A 15,396-nucleotide genomic window follows, 5' to 3' on the forward strand; every position below is an offset into this window, starting at 1 on the left:
AGACTCTGGAAGTACACTGCCAGGATTTTAAACTGGGTTCCAGTACTTAGTAGAGGTGTGACTTTGGACCAGTCACTTAACCTCCCTGGACTCAATTTCCTCATCTATAAAATGAGAAAAATAGTTCCAGTTTCATAGAGTGTTATGAGGATTAAATGACATAATACACAAAAATACCTAGAACAGTGCCTCAACCCATGCGCTCAATAAACATTAACTGCTATTATTACTGTTACTGCATGTCTGTCATGTTATGAGACCCAGAGTAGATGCTATAAACAACATCTGTTTTAGGTTGGAAAGCAAAGTATATGACCGTAGTTGACCACTCCAGACTTTCCTCTTTAACCAGAAAAACGAAAGGCAGACGTGCCCATCCCCACTGAGTTGATTTCTCCAATTTCTGGCTGTGCCATGCCAGACAGATTATTTGATTTATCTGAGCCTCAGTGACTGCATTTATTGTGAAAATTAACTGACACAATTGGCACCTAGAATAAGACCCAGGACATAGTAGGTGCCCAGTAATTCTTACTTCTTTTTCTTGTATAACAAAAAATAAATACAGGATCGATTTTCAGGCATTTCAATTGGAGGCCCTTTAAAATACGACCAAAGTGTAGGCGTGTACACTTCATACTCCTACAGCTTTAATACATTATTAATTGAAGTGCGTAGTAGACATCAATGTACTTAGTACTCTAATCACTAAACAGTAGGAACATGGTTGCCATTTAACCTTTATGGAAAGCTGGCAACGGCTATCACTCTTTGCAAGGAGCAGCTTGCGCTGGCCCTGCCTGGGGATACTCACACTGAGGCATCAGCCTGAGGGGGCCCCAGACAGGAGGGGAGGACAGGAAGTGAATATGTTTCCAAAGGGGGTTTCCAGTCACAGGGAAAAGCGATAGACTTCCAGAGCAGGAAAGAACCTTGGAGAATTCTTATCAACCCTTGGTTTTCCAAGGTCAAATTAGATTGACCTTACGATGTTTAAAGGGGCTGCTCTAGTATCAGGTAAAGTCCCTCTCTCATTTAACCTGGGACAGATCACTTCGTATTCCTTCAAGCGACTGGATACCTCAGAGGGCACGCCACAGGGCCTGACTTAGGAGGAGACCCAATTGACTGCTCCCTGCTCACAGCCCTTGCAAGGGGTTCAGGGATCACCTGGTTCATGGTGCCACTTCTCTAAAGCCCACCCAGGATTTAAAATCTTACAATGAAGGTATCAGGTTTGGGAGCCTTAAAGGCTTTGGGGTTATTACAGTTGGCTTTTCAATCTAAATAATGGCACCTGTGCTAGAGTTTACATTCTGAGGGTTGGTAGACAGTCAGCTGAGAAAGGCACCCAAGCTGGTAGTTAGTGAAAAATGTAGGGGGGCAGAACTCCAGGGAGCTGGGAAGGGCAGAATACTGTAGGTCCGGGAGGTGGGGGGCCATCAGCGACAACTCCATCTACTTTGCAAGTCTGTCCAGGCCCAGGCCTGCCATCCTAAGGAATGTGGCTTTGAGTTTCCAAGTGTCTTATAGACTTTTTGTCCTGACACTGGACTAGGACTCTGAACACAGATTTTTGTTTCTGCCTCTTATACCAAATGCCTGAGTCCACCTGCGGTGGTCACCCTCTCTGTGCCTCCATCGCCCATCTCTAAGGTGGGAATACTACCGTCCCCATTATCTGTTTCAGAGGGGTGAACTGACAAGGAGCCTAGAAATAGATACCTGAACGTTACACTTTTCGGACCGAAGTAGCCCAATAGATTGCCAAATCCCTAAACTGAGTTGTTCATGCCTGAGGAAACTGGGTTGAAGCTGAATGAATTCATTTAAGAGGAAAAGATATTGGGGGCAAACTGCAAAGCCTGGGATATTTCATCCCTGAGTCCTGATTGCAAACTGCCCCAGTCCCAAATCTGATTCTGTGCCTTTCATCTCTTTGTCTCCTAGTGTAAAGCGCAGCAACTGCTACATGGTCTGGGGTGGGGACATTGTGGCCACTTCCCAACGATCAAGTCGCAGCAATGTGGACCTGGAGATCGGCTGCCTCGTGGATCTGGCGATGGGCATGCTGTCGTTCTCGGCCAATGGGAGAGAACTTGGCACCTGCTACCAGGTACAGGTGGTTTTTAGGGCCGAGACAATGACGATCCTGGCCTGGGTGCCTAGGGCTCTGCCCCTCATTCTTCTCCATACTCAGCATCCCCACCAGAGCATGCAGGGGATGAGCCCATGGGGCCCATAAACCATCTCGGGAAACAAACAAAAGAGCAAAGTGGCTTCTCTTTGGTACAGAACGGGGGAAAATGGGGAAGGGGCATATGTCATATGTATTGGTTGATCAGATATGCTGGTCCTCTTTCTAGAAGATAAGGAGTTTTTCCGTGGTGAGTTCTAAAAAGGTTATTCATTTATTCCATAAATGGTTCTTGTGCAACTTTTATGTTACCTGCGCTATAGAAGATGTAAAGTTTAAAAGGTGAACAGAGGTATTCCCCGCTTTAAGGAACATCGATGCTCAAAATATTGACCCATAAAAACTGATTAATTTGCCAGGGAGTATTCCCTTTGCAAAAGGTGATTCTCATTCCCTATGGATTTATATAAATATGCATTTATGCATTTATATAAATAATGTTTCCCTATTTCGTTGACTGTGAATTCTGATAGAACTACTCAGGAAAACCATCAGTTGTACACATGTCGGTTTACCTGTCATTAAGCACGAGAAGCCCGATTTCCTTTAAGCAGGATTTTCATCTTTGATGGCCAGGTAAGCTTGGGCAATTGCTACATATTATATCCTCCTTTTGAAATTTTGCAATAAACGTTAACTTTGAGAAATACTTTAGAAAAAAACCTACCTAACCAGGCACTTCTCAAGTTATTTAACCAAAAAAAAAAAGCATTTTTTTTTTAACTTTAACAGTTACTAGTGTTCTATAAGCCTAGAGTTCTACCAAGCATACCTGGGAAAAGCTAAAATAAGGAGTTAAATTTCTATATTAAACCTTCTTGACACTCCAAGGGTAGAGTGGAGAGTCTCACGTATGTGTGGACAGATGGTGTCATCCAAGTTCAGAGAGGGAGGAGCTCTCCTCCATTGAGAGTGGTCTGGAAAGTGTTCATGATGGAGAAATCTTGATTTTGAAGCTGGAAAAAAAAAAAAAAGGATTCGTCCACATGGAGAGACGGGAGTATACTAGGTTGAAAGAATGGCACAGGAAGCATTAAGGAAATCGGGAAGCATACAGTATTATGTTTGAGGAACAATGGACAGACTTTATGATGAGTGGTGAGAAAGTCATTTAGAAAGGTAGGGAGGTATTGACAGGGAATGAGGAGCTCCGGGAAGGTTGCTGACCCAGGACAGTGGTACGGCAGTAGTGAAGGAAGCTTAGCTAGCTACAGCAGATAAAAAGCATCCTGCGATGTAAATGGATGAAACCCTAAATTCTAGAATTAGCCCCAGGTCACAGCCTCCAGGCTGAAAAGCCTCTTGGCAGCCATTTGTCTGGGCCTGTGGTTGGAGAGATGGCATCTGGAGGGGAGAGATAGAGTAATTGCCCCAAATATGAAATGTTTGGTGACCAAGAACAGAGAGACCGATCCCTTTTGGGGGCTTGGGACAGCCTGCTGGTATGGAGGCAGCTGCCTCCTCTCCAGTATCTTCTTCTCCTCCTGGCAAAAAGTGGAATCATCAACCCACGCAGCAGGCTTGGTCCAGCAGCTGGGGCCCCACTAGCTGTTCCCAGAAAAGAGGCCTTCTCAAAACCAGACATTGAGGCCGAACGTAAGATATCCTTCTAATACTTGCTCAAGATTCTACCTTCCCCCCAGTCCCATGAGAATACTTATATACATTACTGCTGTCCTTCAGAATCCATTAGCTTTTTTCCCATTAACTTCTGAAATGAGTTTGACTGAAGGGTCCTCCCTGAGCTGCAGAGAGCTCTGAGGCATCTAATAACTTTTAAGGCTAGTTGGGCTTCAAAGGTCCCTAAATAAATAACTAACCCATGGCATTCACAGCAGCAGTGCCTGGCCTGCCTCAGGGAAGAGATATTCAGATGTTACAACAAAGAGCAGGACACTGCTGCCATTTTCATTCTATCTTTCACAGTAGTTTCTGGGTGACATTGGGATAGTCACTTGTTTTCTCTGAGCTGCGTGTTGGCACCTACCCCCGGGACACCTGCCTCTACTCCATGCATATAAATCCTGATTTCTCCACTCAGCTTCCTGCTTCCCACAGAGGAATGTGTCTGTGAGTGCAGAGCATGTGCCAGGCCTCTCTGCCCCAGAGCCCTGGGGAGGCTCACACCCAGCCAACCCCCTTTTCATTCCAGGCGTCAGGCGAGATGCTAAAGTGTCCAGCTGTGCATCTGGTCCCCCAGCAGTGGGATAATTATTATTCTGCAGCAATAGCCATTTTCATTTTTCAATTATCTCGAGAGGAGCAGAGCAGCAATATTTATACACTGGCTTTCTGTTCAGATAGGGCCAGTAACCAAAATAATGAGAGAAGGATTCTCTCCAACAATATTTTTTGAATTCCCCATTAAATACTGCTATGTAATTTGAATACCTTTTTCTGTCCCTTGTAATGTAATCATGGGTGAAATGAGAAATAAAATGTATGTTCAAGAGATACTATTCCTCGGTTATTGACACCCCAGATACTGCTCTGAGAAGTTGGCTGGCTGTAAGATTCAGATTTACAAAGGGATTAGCTTTCAGTTCATGCCAGTTAGTGTACCCTGATCTTCACACATAATTAGAAACAGAATGTCTAGATCAGCCAATGATAAAATGTACCTTAAACACAAAGGGAAAAATATCTGGTACTTCATAGCAGCCCCAAATCTGGGCTCACTGCTCATTCCATTAAAATGTAAGTTCCCCATCCAGCGTATAAAGTCCTTGAGGGCAGAGGCCTTCTCTCATGTTCACTGCTGCACTGCCTGTAGGTGAAATACCTAGTGAGTGTTTGCTAAGTATTTGTTGTTAAACTGCCCAACTCAGCTATGAAGCCACTATATTCGTTTTTTAATTACTGCCTAACAAGTTACCACAAAATTAGCAGCCTTAAAAATCATCCATTGATTGTTTCGCAGCTCTGCAGATTTGACTGGATTTTCTGCTTAGGTTCTCACAAGGCCAAAATCAGGGTGTTGGCTGGGCTGAGCTGCCTCTGCCTGAGACTCTGCAAGGAATCCACTCCACGTTCGTTCACATTGTTGGCAGGGTCCTGTTGTGGTTGGAGACTGAGGTCTGAGGTCCTTATTTCCTTGCTGGCCATCAGTCAGGGCCACTCTGCTCCCAGAGGTGCCCACATTCCCTCTCACATGGCCTCTTCCATCTTCAAAGCCCCAAGGGCATATTCAACTCTTGTCATGCTTTGAATTCACTGACTTTCCCTTCTGCCCCGAGAAGGAGAAAACACCTGCCTTTTAAGTGTGCATGTGACTAGATTAAGCCCACAAGGATAATCTCTCTATCTTAAGGTCAACTGGTTAGTAGCCTTTCTTACCTCTGCACAGTTCCTTCTGCCATGAAACATACATGATCACAGAAATAACCCCAGGAGTCATGAGGGTCATCTAGGATTCTTCAGTCACCATTTTTAACCTTATGTACACCATCATGAGCCCACACCCGTGTTATCTTTTATTATAGTGACTGAAGAAAAAGTTCCTTGGTTCATCGTGATGCGGTTGTACTCTGCAGGGTAGAAATACACCTACCCCAGGGCATCCTAAAGGTTTTCAGAGCACGTCCTCTTTGCAGGGAGGTTCGAAGAGGGCCTTGGCATTTGGCTGGGTAGTTTATGAAGTTTGCTGATCCAGTCCTGAGGAACCTGAAAACGGGCCACCCTCTTCAGCCAGTAGCACTCTGTACCAGTATGATTTAGGGCAGCACAGGGAACTTCCAGCTGAATGCACCTCTCTCTCCCTTTGAGCACAGACTCATGAGCTGGTCCAGGTGAAATTTTCTCAGCCTCCAGAGCTCCCCTTGCATCAAAGTGTGATGACTTGAGGTTTTCACAATGTCCTAGAGGCCACACAATGGGTATTTGAGAAATCTGGGGCCAGCCCAAGTGGATTTTAGCCACCTTACGGCCAAGGTCACACCAGCATCAGATCAGAATTTCCTATTTATATCTCTCACCACTGTAAACCCAGAGTCTGGCACAAAGCAGGTATATTACAGGCACTAAATAATCGTTTGTGAAACATCCTTAACAAAGCTTCTTTCAGACATAGCGAGGCAGTTCTAGCCATCCTGTCCCTATACTTTGGTTTTACAAACATTTATCCACTCTTATCATCCATGGGTACCTGAAGCATTGGGGATGAAGTAAACATTTGCCCCGGAACTACGAGCCCACTGCAGTGTACTGGAATGACCGTGTGCTGGATACAAGGCTGGGGTTTAACCAGTCTTCCCTGCTTCTTTTAAGTTGCAGCCCTTAAAATGTGTGTTTTTAGAAATCGTATATCTAAATGCATCGAGGCAGTTCATTATGTAAAGGAAGCCTGTAACAAATACCCTGACAAAAAGAAAATTCACTGTATTCATGTTCTATTGCCACATAACAAATTACCATAAACGTAGTGACCTAAAACTGCATTCATTTATTGTATCAGTTTCCACGGTCAGGAGTCAGGGCACAGCTTGGCAGCGTCCTCTACTCAAGATATCACAAGACTGCCATCAAGGGGTCAGCCTGGCTTTGTTCTTTTCCGGAGCTCCGGGTCCTTTTCCAAGCTCATGTGGCTATTGACAGAATTCAGTTGCTTGCATTTGTAGAACTGAAGCTCCATGTCTTGCTGGCTGCAGCCAGGGGCCAGCCATTCTCAGTCTTGTGAGATTCCATGGAATTCCTTCTCACATGTTCCTCTCACAACGTGGAGTTTACTTCTCCACAGCCAACGGGAGAATCTTTCTTTCCAGCTGCTGAGATGGAGTCTGATATAATGTGACCTAAGCAAGGGAATGACAGTCCTTTCACGTCTGCCTTATTGTGTTTGCTAGAAACAAGACAGGTTCTAGGGGAGGAGATTAGACAACGGGGTGACTCACAGAGGAGGTGCGGCACCTTAGGGTAGGTCTACAACACCCAGTATCCCCTAATTTGGTGAGCCGGGAGAGTTGCAAGAATTTCCTAATGTCTGAATTTGCTTAAAGGCAAAGTACATCAGTTGGTGGAATTAACTGAATTCCTTCCTCCATGGCCCTCCACGTCTGATCAACAGCCCTCCATCAAAGTGAGCAAATGATACATGGAGCCCCAATGTCATAAATAAATCAATCCACATGCCTCATCTAAGTGGCAGCTAAAGGACCGTCAGTGAATCCACACCATTTACTGAAAGAGCTAGAATCATAAAGAGAGAGAAGGGGGTGGAGACAAGTCCAGAGGAACCAAATGAAAGAGGCTTTGAGAGAGGAGACAGGCTGCTCTGGAGGCAGCCTCTTCCTGTTATTCTAGGGAAGCACTCATGGTCCCTGCCTGCACAGCAGCAAACAAGTCTTAAGTGTACGGGTGCTTTCCTCTTCCAGAGACATTTGGCAATCTCTGAATAAATTTTTGATTATCGTGGCTGGAGTGGGGTTGGAGAGCACTCATGAATCTAGTAGGTAGAGGCCAGGGGTGCTGAAAATATCCTGCAATGGACAGCCCACACAGGAAAGACCCAGCCCAAAGCATCAGTAGTCCCAGGGTTGAGAAGCCCTGCTATAAAAGGCCTCCTGTGTTTGCCTGACCAATGTCTATTCGCCTTCAGAAATAATACTGAAGTCACCACCCCGTCTTTAATTATTAATATCACCTCCTCTGGGCAGGTGTCTCATGCTCTCTGAAGAGCCAGTACATCTCATTGTTCCGTGACCAGGCATTGCCTTTGGTGGCGAGTTAGTGGCTCCCATCTGTGACTGTCTTCCTGAGCACCGGAGAAAGCTGTTGGTTTCAGTTCCATGAATGAGAGAATGAAATGATGTAAAATTGTGCAGCCCCAAGCAGAGAGAGGGAGAGGGTGTGGAAGACGAGGAGCAGAGACAATACCTGCCAGTAGATACCAGGTGTCTGAGAATTTCTGAGCGGTGGAGAATGACCAGACAGTGAACTGTCCTCTTGCAGCTTAAGTTAGAGTGAGAGCATTCATTAAAATACCCAATGACGTAGCCACCTATGATTTTATAATTTGGGGCAAACCTCTCAATTTGTTTTGGTTTCCAGGTAGAACCCAATACAAAAGTGTTTCCGGCAGTCTTCCTGCAGCCTACAAGCACTTCTTTGTTTCAGTTTGAACTTGGGAAGCTGAAGGTATTTATCTGTCCCCTCATCTAATGGCTATGATAAGAGAAGACATACTGACCATTAGGGGGCAAATCTCAGGACTCAGAAAACAGGGGAATCTGTCACTCCCTCACTTCTTACCCCACCCCCACCCCCAGACTCCTACACTTGCCTGTAAAGTTCTTATGACAGAACATAGGTCCTCATTTTCCCCTTCTACTTCTGTTAGGTACTGAAATAATTCATTAAAACTCATATCAACTGTTAGGAAAGGTCTTAATTAATGCTGGTAAAGTCCTTACAGGTCCCTGGATACATTTGTCTCTCTTGAATTTGTACTAATCCTATTGGTTATCATGGGCCAGGCATATTATCCAGCCACAGAATGTCTTGCATGCGTGTTCTCCTCTCGAATGCCTTTCTGCCTTGCCCCAGAATGCAATGCCCCTGTCGGCAGCCATATTTAAGAGTGAGGAAAAGAACCCAGTCCCACAGTGTCCCCCTCGACTGGACGTCCAGACCATCCAGCCCGTGCTCTGGAGCCGCATGCCCAGCAGCTTTCTGAAGGTGGAGACCGAGCGTGTGAGCGAGCGCCACGGCTGGGTGGTGCAGTGCCTGGAGCCCCTGCAGATGATGGCACTCCACATCCCCGAGGAGAACAGGTAGTGGAAGGGCCCGCAGAGGACGGGGCAAGCCCGGGAGGCAGTGAGGCAGGGCCCAGCAAGCCCAGAAGGGAAGGAGCACCATCCTCATTGGCCAAGAGCCCTGCTGAGTCCCAGGATGACTGTTGATTTCCCCAAAACCTCAATGCGTCTCCTTTCCCTTCCCCACTTCCTGTATTTATTCAGAAATAGCAGGATATTCACTAGGATATGTCTGCCCCATGGCCTTCAATGTAGCTCCATGTGCCTGCACTCAGGAACACTGCCATGCCTTTCATTAAAAACCCTTCTATGACTTAAAATACATGTTTATTGATGGCAAGAAGGGGACGAATGGGGCATACCTCACTTGCTTAGAGAACAAAGAATCAGGCTCCTGGCCTCCCCTCATTAAGAAGCCCTCTTGGATCGTGGCCTGGGTTCAACCCTGGCTCTGTCATTTTCTGGCTATTTGGCGTTGGGTAAGTTAACTTCACGCACTCCACACCTCAGTCTCCTCATGGATACAATGGGATAAATGCCCACCCAAAGGGTTGCTGGGAGCGGGGGGGAAAAAATGAGATTGTGTAGGTAAAAATCTAGTACAATTTCTGTGTGTGGTATGAAGTAAGTTCTATTTTTATGGATATTACCCCTTGATCTCTTGGACTAAAAAAGTAAAGTAATAAAGGGTAGAGGTATTTGATCCCCACATAGTTCCATTTTAGATATTCTATTGGGTCATGGGCAGCAATAGGACAGCCATGTAACCTAATTGCAAAGGGTCTCCAGATCCAAGGTGAGGAACAAGACAAAGTGGAAAATCTAAGCAAAGATCAGAGCCCACACCCTGGTCCCCCACAAATGAGGGAACAACACACAGGCAAACAGACCTCTAAAGTCAGGAAGGAGAAAGTGAATTGATTGTGTTCCCTCCTGGACAAGAGTGCAGTGTGTTTGTTCTCAGGGGAAGGGAAGCCCCATGAATGATGGGAGATTGGGGGTTATATGGGTGATGTAAAAGGTAGATTGATGGAGGGCTTCAGCTACATCTTCTGAGGGCCTCTTCCGTCAGGAAACAGGGGGTCCCCTTGAGCCTACAAATGAAAGAGCCAAGTCACCTCTGTCGTATACCTTAAAGGTTTTCAGTGTTGAGATTTGGGGTTTCTCCCTAAAAAGGAAGACTTTAATGTTTAGTAAGCTAATATCTTTTTTAAGTCTTACAAACTTTTGAGACCCTTCAAGTTAAACATGGTGGATTATCAGGAACTGGGATGTGGACCAGAACTGGGAGAGGAATAATGACCAATAAGAGAAAGTGGGGCAGAGACGCCTCCATCCTTCTAAACCCTGAATAGAGTAGAAGGGGGTTGGGTGAAATCCCTGGGGATTCATAGAGCAAAAACTCTGCTGAATTCTGGCACATGTTTCTCCCTGTGGAGTGGATGATTGCTTGTGTCATTCATTGTCAGGTGTGTGGATATCCTGGAGCTCTGTGAGCAGGAGGACCTCCTGCAGTTCCACTACCACACGCTGAGACTCTACAGCGCTGTGTGTGCCCTGGGGAACAGCCGAGTAGCCTATGCCCTGTGCAGCCACGTGGACCTCTCCCAGCTCTTCTATGCCATTGATAACAAGTACCTCCCCGGCCTGCTTCGGTCTGGTTTCTATGACCTGCTCATCAGCATCCATCTGGCCAACGCTAAGGAGAGAAAGCGGATGATGAAGAATGAGTACATCATCCCCATTACCAGCACCACCAGGAAAATCCGCCTGTACCCAGACAAGTCCAAGAGGCACGGGCTGCCTGCAGTCGGCCTGAGAACATGCCTCAAGCCAGGGTTCAGGTTCTCCACCCCTTGCGTTGTCAGGACCAGTGAGGAGCACCAGAAGCAGAGCCCCGAGATCCCCTTGGAGATTCTCAAGACGAAGGCACTGAGCATGTTGAGAGAGGCTGTGCAGTGCAGTGGGGCTCACATCCGGGACCCTGTTGGGGGGTCTGTGGAGTTCCAGTTTGTGCCTGTGCTGAAGCTCATTGGAACCCTGCTGGTCATGGGGGTGTTTGATGATGATGACGTTCGGCAGATCCTCCTCCTGATCGATCCCTCTGTGTTTGGAGAGCACAGTGGGGAGACCGAAGAGGGAGCAGAGAAGGAGGAAGTGACTCAGATAGAGGAGAAGGCAGTGGAGGCTGGGGAAAAAGCCAGCAAAGAGGCTCCAGTCAAAGGCTTGTTACAGACCCGATTACCGGAGCCTGTCAAGCTGCAGGTAACTTGGGGCCCTTGGAAAGAGCTGAGGAGGGAGACAGTACAGCCCAGTGATGAGGCTGGGACTGTGGACACTGGCCAGAACCTGGAGGGTAGCAGAGATGCTCAGAGTGCCCATTGATCATGCTCATTCCTGATACGGAATGTACTCCCTAAGTCTCCCCAAGACAAAATAAAGATGCCAACCCTCGTCAGTGAGGCCTGCATTTTAGAATTGTTTTTCGGGTACCAGTGATGGATTTGCCCTGGTCTTATCTTTTACCCTTTGGGACTAAAGGGTTCATTTGTGAGATACTGTCTAGAGAGGGAAAGGAGCCTTTGGCCGTGGAATACACCAAAGGAACTGGCTCAGCGAGTGACCACACTCATCACCTGCTCTCATTTATTACCATGCTCTGATCACCAAGCTGATGTTCCACTAGCATTCAAAGAAACTGCCATTTGAGCTAAGGAAAAGGTCAGGCTCATGTAGAGCTGCCCCCTGGGTATCACCTAGGAAACCTCAACGCTTCCTAAAACACACTCTTCTCAGATGTAAGCTAGCGTCAGGGACGCACTGAAGACAATAACTTTAGTCTTCTGGGCACTGAGAAAAGAGAAGTGAAAATAAATAGAGTAGAACAGTCTGCCTCACAGAGTGAGGCTGGCTCAGGCATCTCTGGATTTCAGTTTCTCTCCTCTGCCCCTTACCTACCAATATAAACTTGCCCAGTCAACAGCCATGAGAGCCTTAGCTTTATGATTTGTGAGATGTGAATGATACTATAGTAAACCACAAGATCAAAATGCATCTTTATAAAATATAGTATGAAAATGTTTTATAAAATGTACTACAGTAATCTGCAGTTGAAGCTCTTTTATCCAATGTGATTGGTTCAGTAGGTGGTCAGTTAATCAAAACATTGAATATAGAAGAGTAGCATAACAAATTTTACATATGTACCTTAAACCTTGTATTAAAATACATAACTGTGCTATTCTAATATAGGGCCAGGACCGTTTCTCTAATGTGAGTCTCTGACTGGCACATAACCTTCTCTCGTACATAGATGACACCTGTCATGCACCATCTACAATTGCCATTTGGGGATCTTTAAAGTAGATTGCACATTTAGAGGTAATTGGAAAGCTGAGTGCAGAATGCTTCTAGATTTTTATGATTTCCACAATTTGTTGTAGTTGCCTAACTCACACCCAATTTTTAGCATTTTTTTTTTTAAAACCTTGCCTTTCACAGATGTCCCCTTGTCATTCAACTTAGTTTTCCTATTTCACTGGCTCATATAATTGTTTTTTTCTCTTTGGAAATATATTTATTTTTAAGAATTTTATGAAAACATAGCTAACATACAATATTATTTTAGTTTCAGGTGTACACCATAGTTATTCCACAGTCATGCACCTAAAGAAGTGATCACCATGATAAGTCCAGTGAGGCTCATATAATTTTAAGTTAAATGTTGTAATTATAGTCACAAGGATGACACGTGTGCTCTGCATCCTCGTTCACCTGGCAGGAGCAGAGGTGTGCGGAGACTGTGCAGCTAGGTGAGAATCCTCCATCGCCCAGACTGGCTAGAGAGATCCCATGAGGGTTAAGTGGAGGTGGGTTAATAGAACTTTAATAAAAATATCAGGAATGCAGTGAGATTAAAGGAGATAAAGTATGGCAAGTGCCTGGCAGAATGTCTGGCACCTACTGCTCCATGAGTTATGTCTATTGTTTTTCTTATTAGTAGTCTAATAGTGATAAGATTAGTAATAACAATCCTAAAGATCTAATCACAGAAGAACAGTGCTGATAAACAGAAACAGTGAAAGCTGGAAGATGTCAGGAAGGAGCCAGTGCTCGCAGTGCAATTTGATGATGGTTTCTGTACTGAGCTTAGAGCCCTGGGAGGACACTCTCTGAGAAATGCTGTTCTCTCTCTCTCTGCAGGCAGATTTACTCTGTCTTCAGTGAGCTTATTTCCCTGTTGTCCTCCTGGCCCTAGTAGTGAAGAGCTGGTCTCTGGATTCAGGCCAACTCGGATTCAAGTAATAGCTCTATGCTTACCATGTGACACCGAACAAGTTGCTTAAATCGCCTAAGTTTCAGTGTTACCATCTGTAAAATGGGGATGCTAGGTGATTCACCAGTTCACAGAAAGTATGATTATATTAGCATTTATGTGCACTTTTTTCCAGATGTGTGAGCTCCTCAGCTACTTCTGTGACTGTGAGCTGCAGCACCGAGTGGAGGCCATTGTGGCATTTGGCGACATTTATGTCTCGAAGCTCCAGGCAAATCAGAAGTTCCGTTACAATGAGCTCATGCAGGCCCTGAACATGTCTGCAGCTCTAACTGCCCGGAAGACCAAGGAGTTCCGCTCACCCCCACAGGAGCAGGTGAGAACCCCTTTCTGAGCCTCTATCCCATTCCTATGGGAGAACTTAAACCCTACGGAACAGGGCACATGAAAGTTTCATGTGCCTGGGGCAGCCACGAGAGCTGTAGGAGATGAAAGACCCAGCAAAACACCAGGAGTCAAGCATAGTCCTATGCTACTGACATCTGAGGAGCGCCTGCCGATTACTTTTTGAATAGGAACATATCCTTCCAAACAGAACTTCACATGGGGCAGGGTTTCCTCCCTCCCCTCACTCGCTCACACCTATGTTCCTATCACGAAGTCAAAGACCAGATCACTGTCAGGACCCAACTGGTACCCTAGCAAGGATCCACCAGTTAGAAAAATTACTATCCAATCCTTGCAGAAGTCACTACTCTCTTTCAGATCAACAAAATATGGTCACCGTTTCCTAGCATATAAGAGTAGGTGCACAGTCTTACTCATTTAAGTGCCTAAACCTCCTTGCCCAGTGACTGAGGCCCTCACAAAGCCCCCCCCCCAGCCCCATGAAGCCCCCCTGTCCCATGAGTGGGGCTGGATAAGTGAATTCCTTTCTGTAAGGTGTTGTCTTTGTTTTTGCAATACCCCATCTTGTTGTCAGTCTTGCCCAGATGAGAAGGCTGCTTTAAAGAATCTCAAAATGCTGGTGAGAAACTTGCAAATGAGAGAGGGGAATCTTGTAGAATAAGAGTTTCCATTTGTCCCACTGTTCAGCTGCTCGCGTATATCCTGCAGGCTGCTTGGCCACAGCTCCCTAGGTCTTCAAAAGAGAAGAGAGATCTTTCAGGGAAGAAATTCATTTTCTGTCTCTGAAACCAGATCTTTGGCTCTTATCTACATTTCATAATATAAGCAGCCTGTTCATACATTGCTGCCGATGCAACTACCACCTTTTTATGTTCATGGCACAACTTGGTCCAATTACTTTCCTAACCTATTTTGTAAAACATACATACTTATATTGGCTTAAAAATGGACCACATATCTTGGCTTTTAAAAGATTCACTTGAATGATACTGGCCTTGAAAAGAGCAGGCAAAGCTTATCATCTCTTTGCTGGAGGCAAAATGAGAAGGCCAGTTGGATTGATGGGATAGGTAATTTTTACTGCGCTGAGGAAAATGTAGTAAGCTTGAATTACTCTTGAAGGGTTTACAAATGTTGTCAGACTGCTGGTTAGAATGGCAACAAGTGTGAGCGTTCCCCATTTCATTGGGAACTCATATTTGTCAATAATGAAAAGGCAGATGATGGGATTACAACAAAGGTGATGGGCTCAGTCCATGGCTCCCATTCAGGCTCCCCCATCACTGGCTGTATGGCCTTCCTTGGACACATCACCTCACTATGCCACAGGTTCTTCAGCCACGAAAGGCACATAACGTTTGTGTCTCCCTCCCCTCACCCGGGTTTTTGTGAGGATCCCAAGAGATAATCCATTTAGATTGCCTCACAGGATACTTGCTGTACAGTAAACATTTTTTAAGTACTATGAGCTGTCATTCATTTTAGTGTTAGAGGTATTTGCAGTTGCCTCCTACCATGTTCTGTGACCTTCTGTCAGTGACCCAGTAAGTAGAGTTGACGTATGTTTGCTGGTATCTCCTTATCCCAGCCAGCACTGGGTTTGTCCATCTAACACCATTCTCAGGGCTGTAGCTCACGATCCTGATTCCTAGAAGGGTCATGCTGGCTCCCACCCTTTCTTTCCCCATTCTGCCTTCTTACCTTCTCTTCTGCCTCCCCAGGGCCTGCTGTCACTTCCTCCTTAGGCTTCTAAACAGTCCACTGAG

The 15,396-nt window shown here is 45.7% G+C and overlaps 1 protein-coding gene across 1 annotated transcript in view; it reads left to right on the forward strand.

Annotated features, from left to right (window-relative positions):
• Window positions 1-15,396, forward strand: part of LOC308497862 (ryanodine receptor 3) — a gene marked incomplete at its 3' end in the record, with an annotated part of 275,261 nt that overhangs the window by 161,436 nt on the left and 98,429 nt on the right. The window contains exons 31-35 of the mRNA XM_081048956.1: window positions 1,951-2,116; window positions 8,243-8,329; window positions 8,738-8,964; window positions 10,416-11,211; window positions 13,398-13,598. Of these exons, the coding sequence (XP_080905082.1) occupies window positions 1,951-2,116; window positions 8,243-8,329; window positions 8,738-8,964; window positions 10,416-11,211; window positions 13,398-13,598 (1,477 nt within the window). The remainder of the gene's footprint in view (window positions 1-1,950; window positions 2,117-8,242; window positions 8,330-8,737; window positions 8,965-10,415; window positions 11,212-13,397; window positions 13,599-15,396) is intronic.

This window comes from Rhinolophus hipposideros (genome assembly GCF_964194185.1).
Source record: "Rhinolophus hipposideros genome assembly, chromosome: 5".
Lineage (NCBI taxonomy): Eukaryota > Metazoa > Chordata > Mammalia > Chiroptera > Rhinolophidae > Rhinolophus > Rhinolophus hipposideros.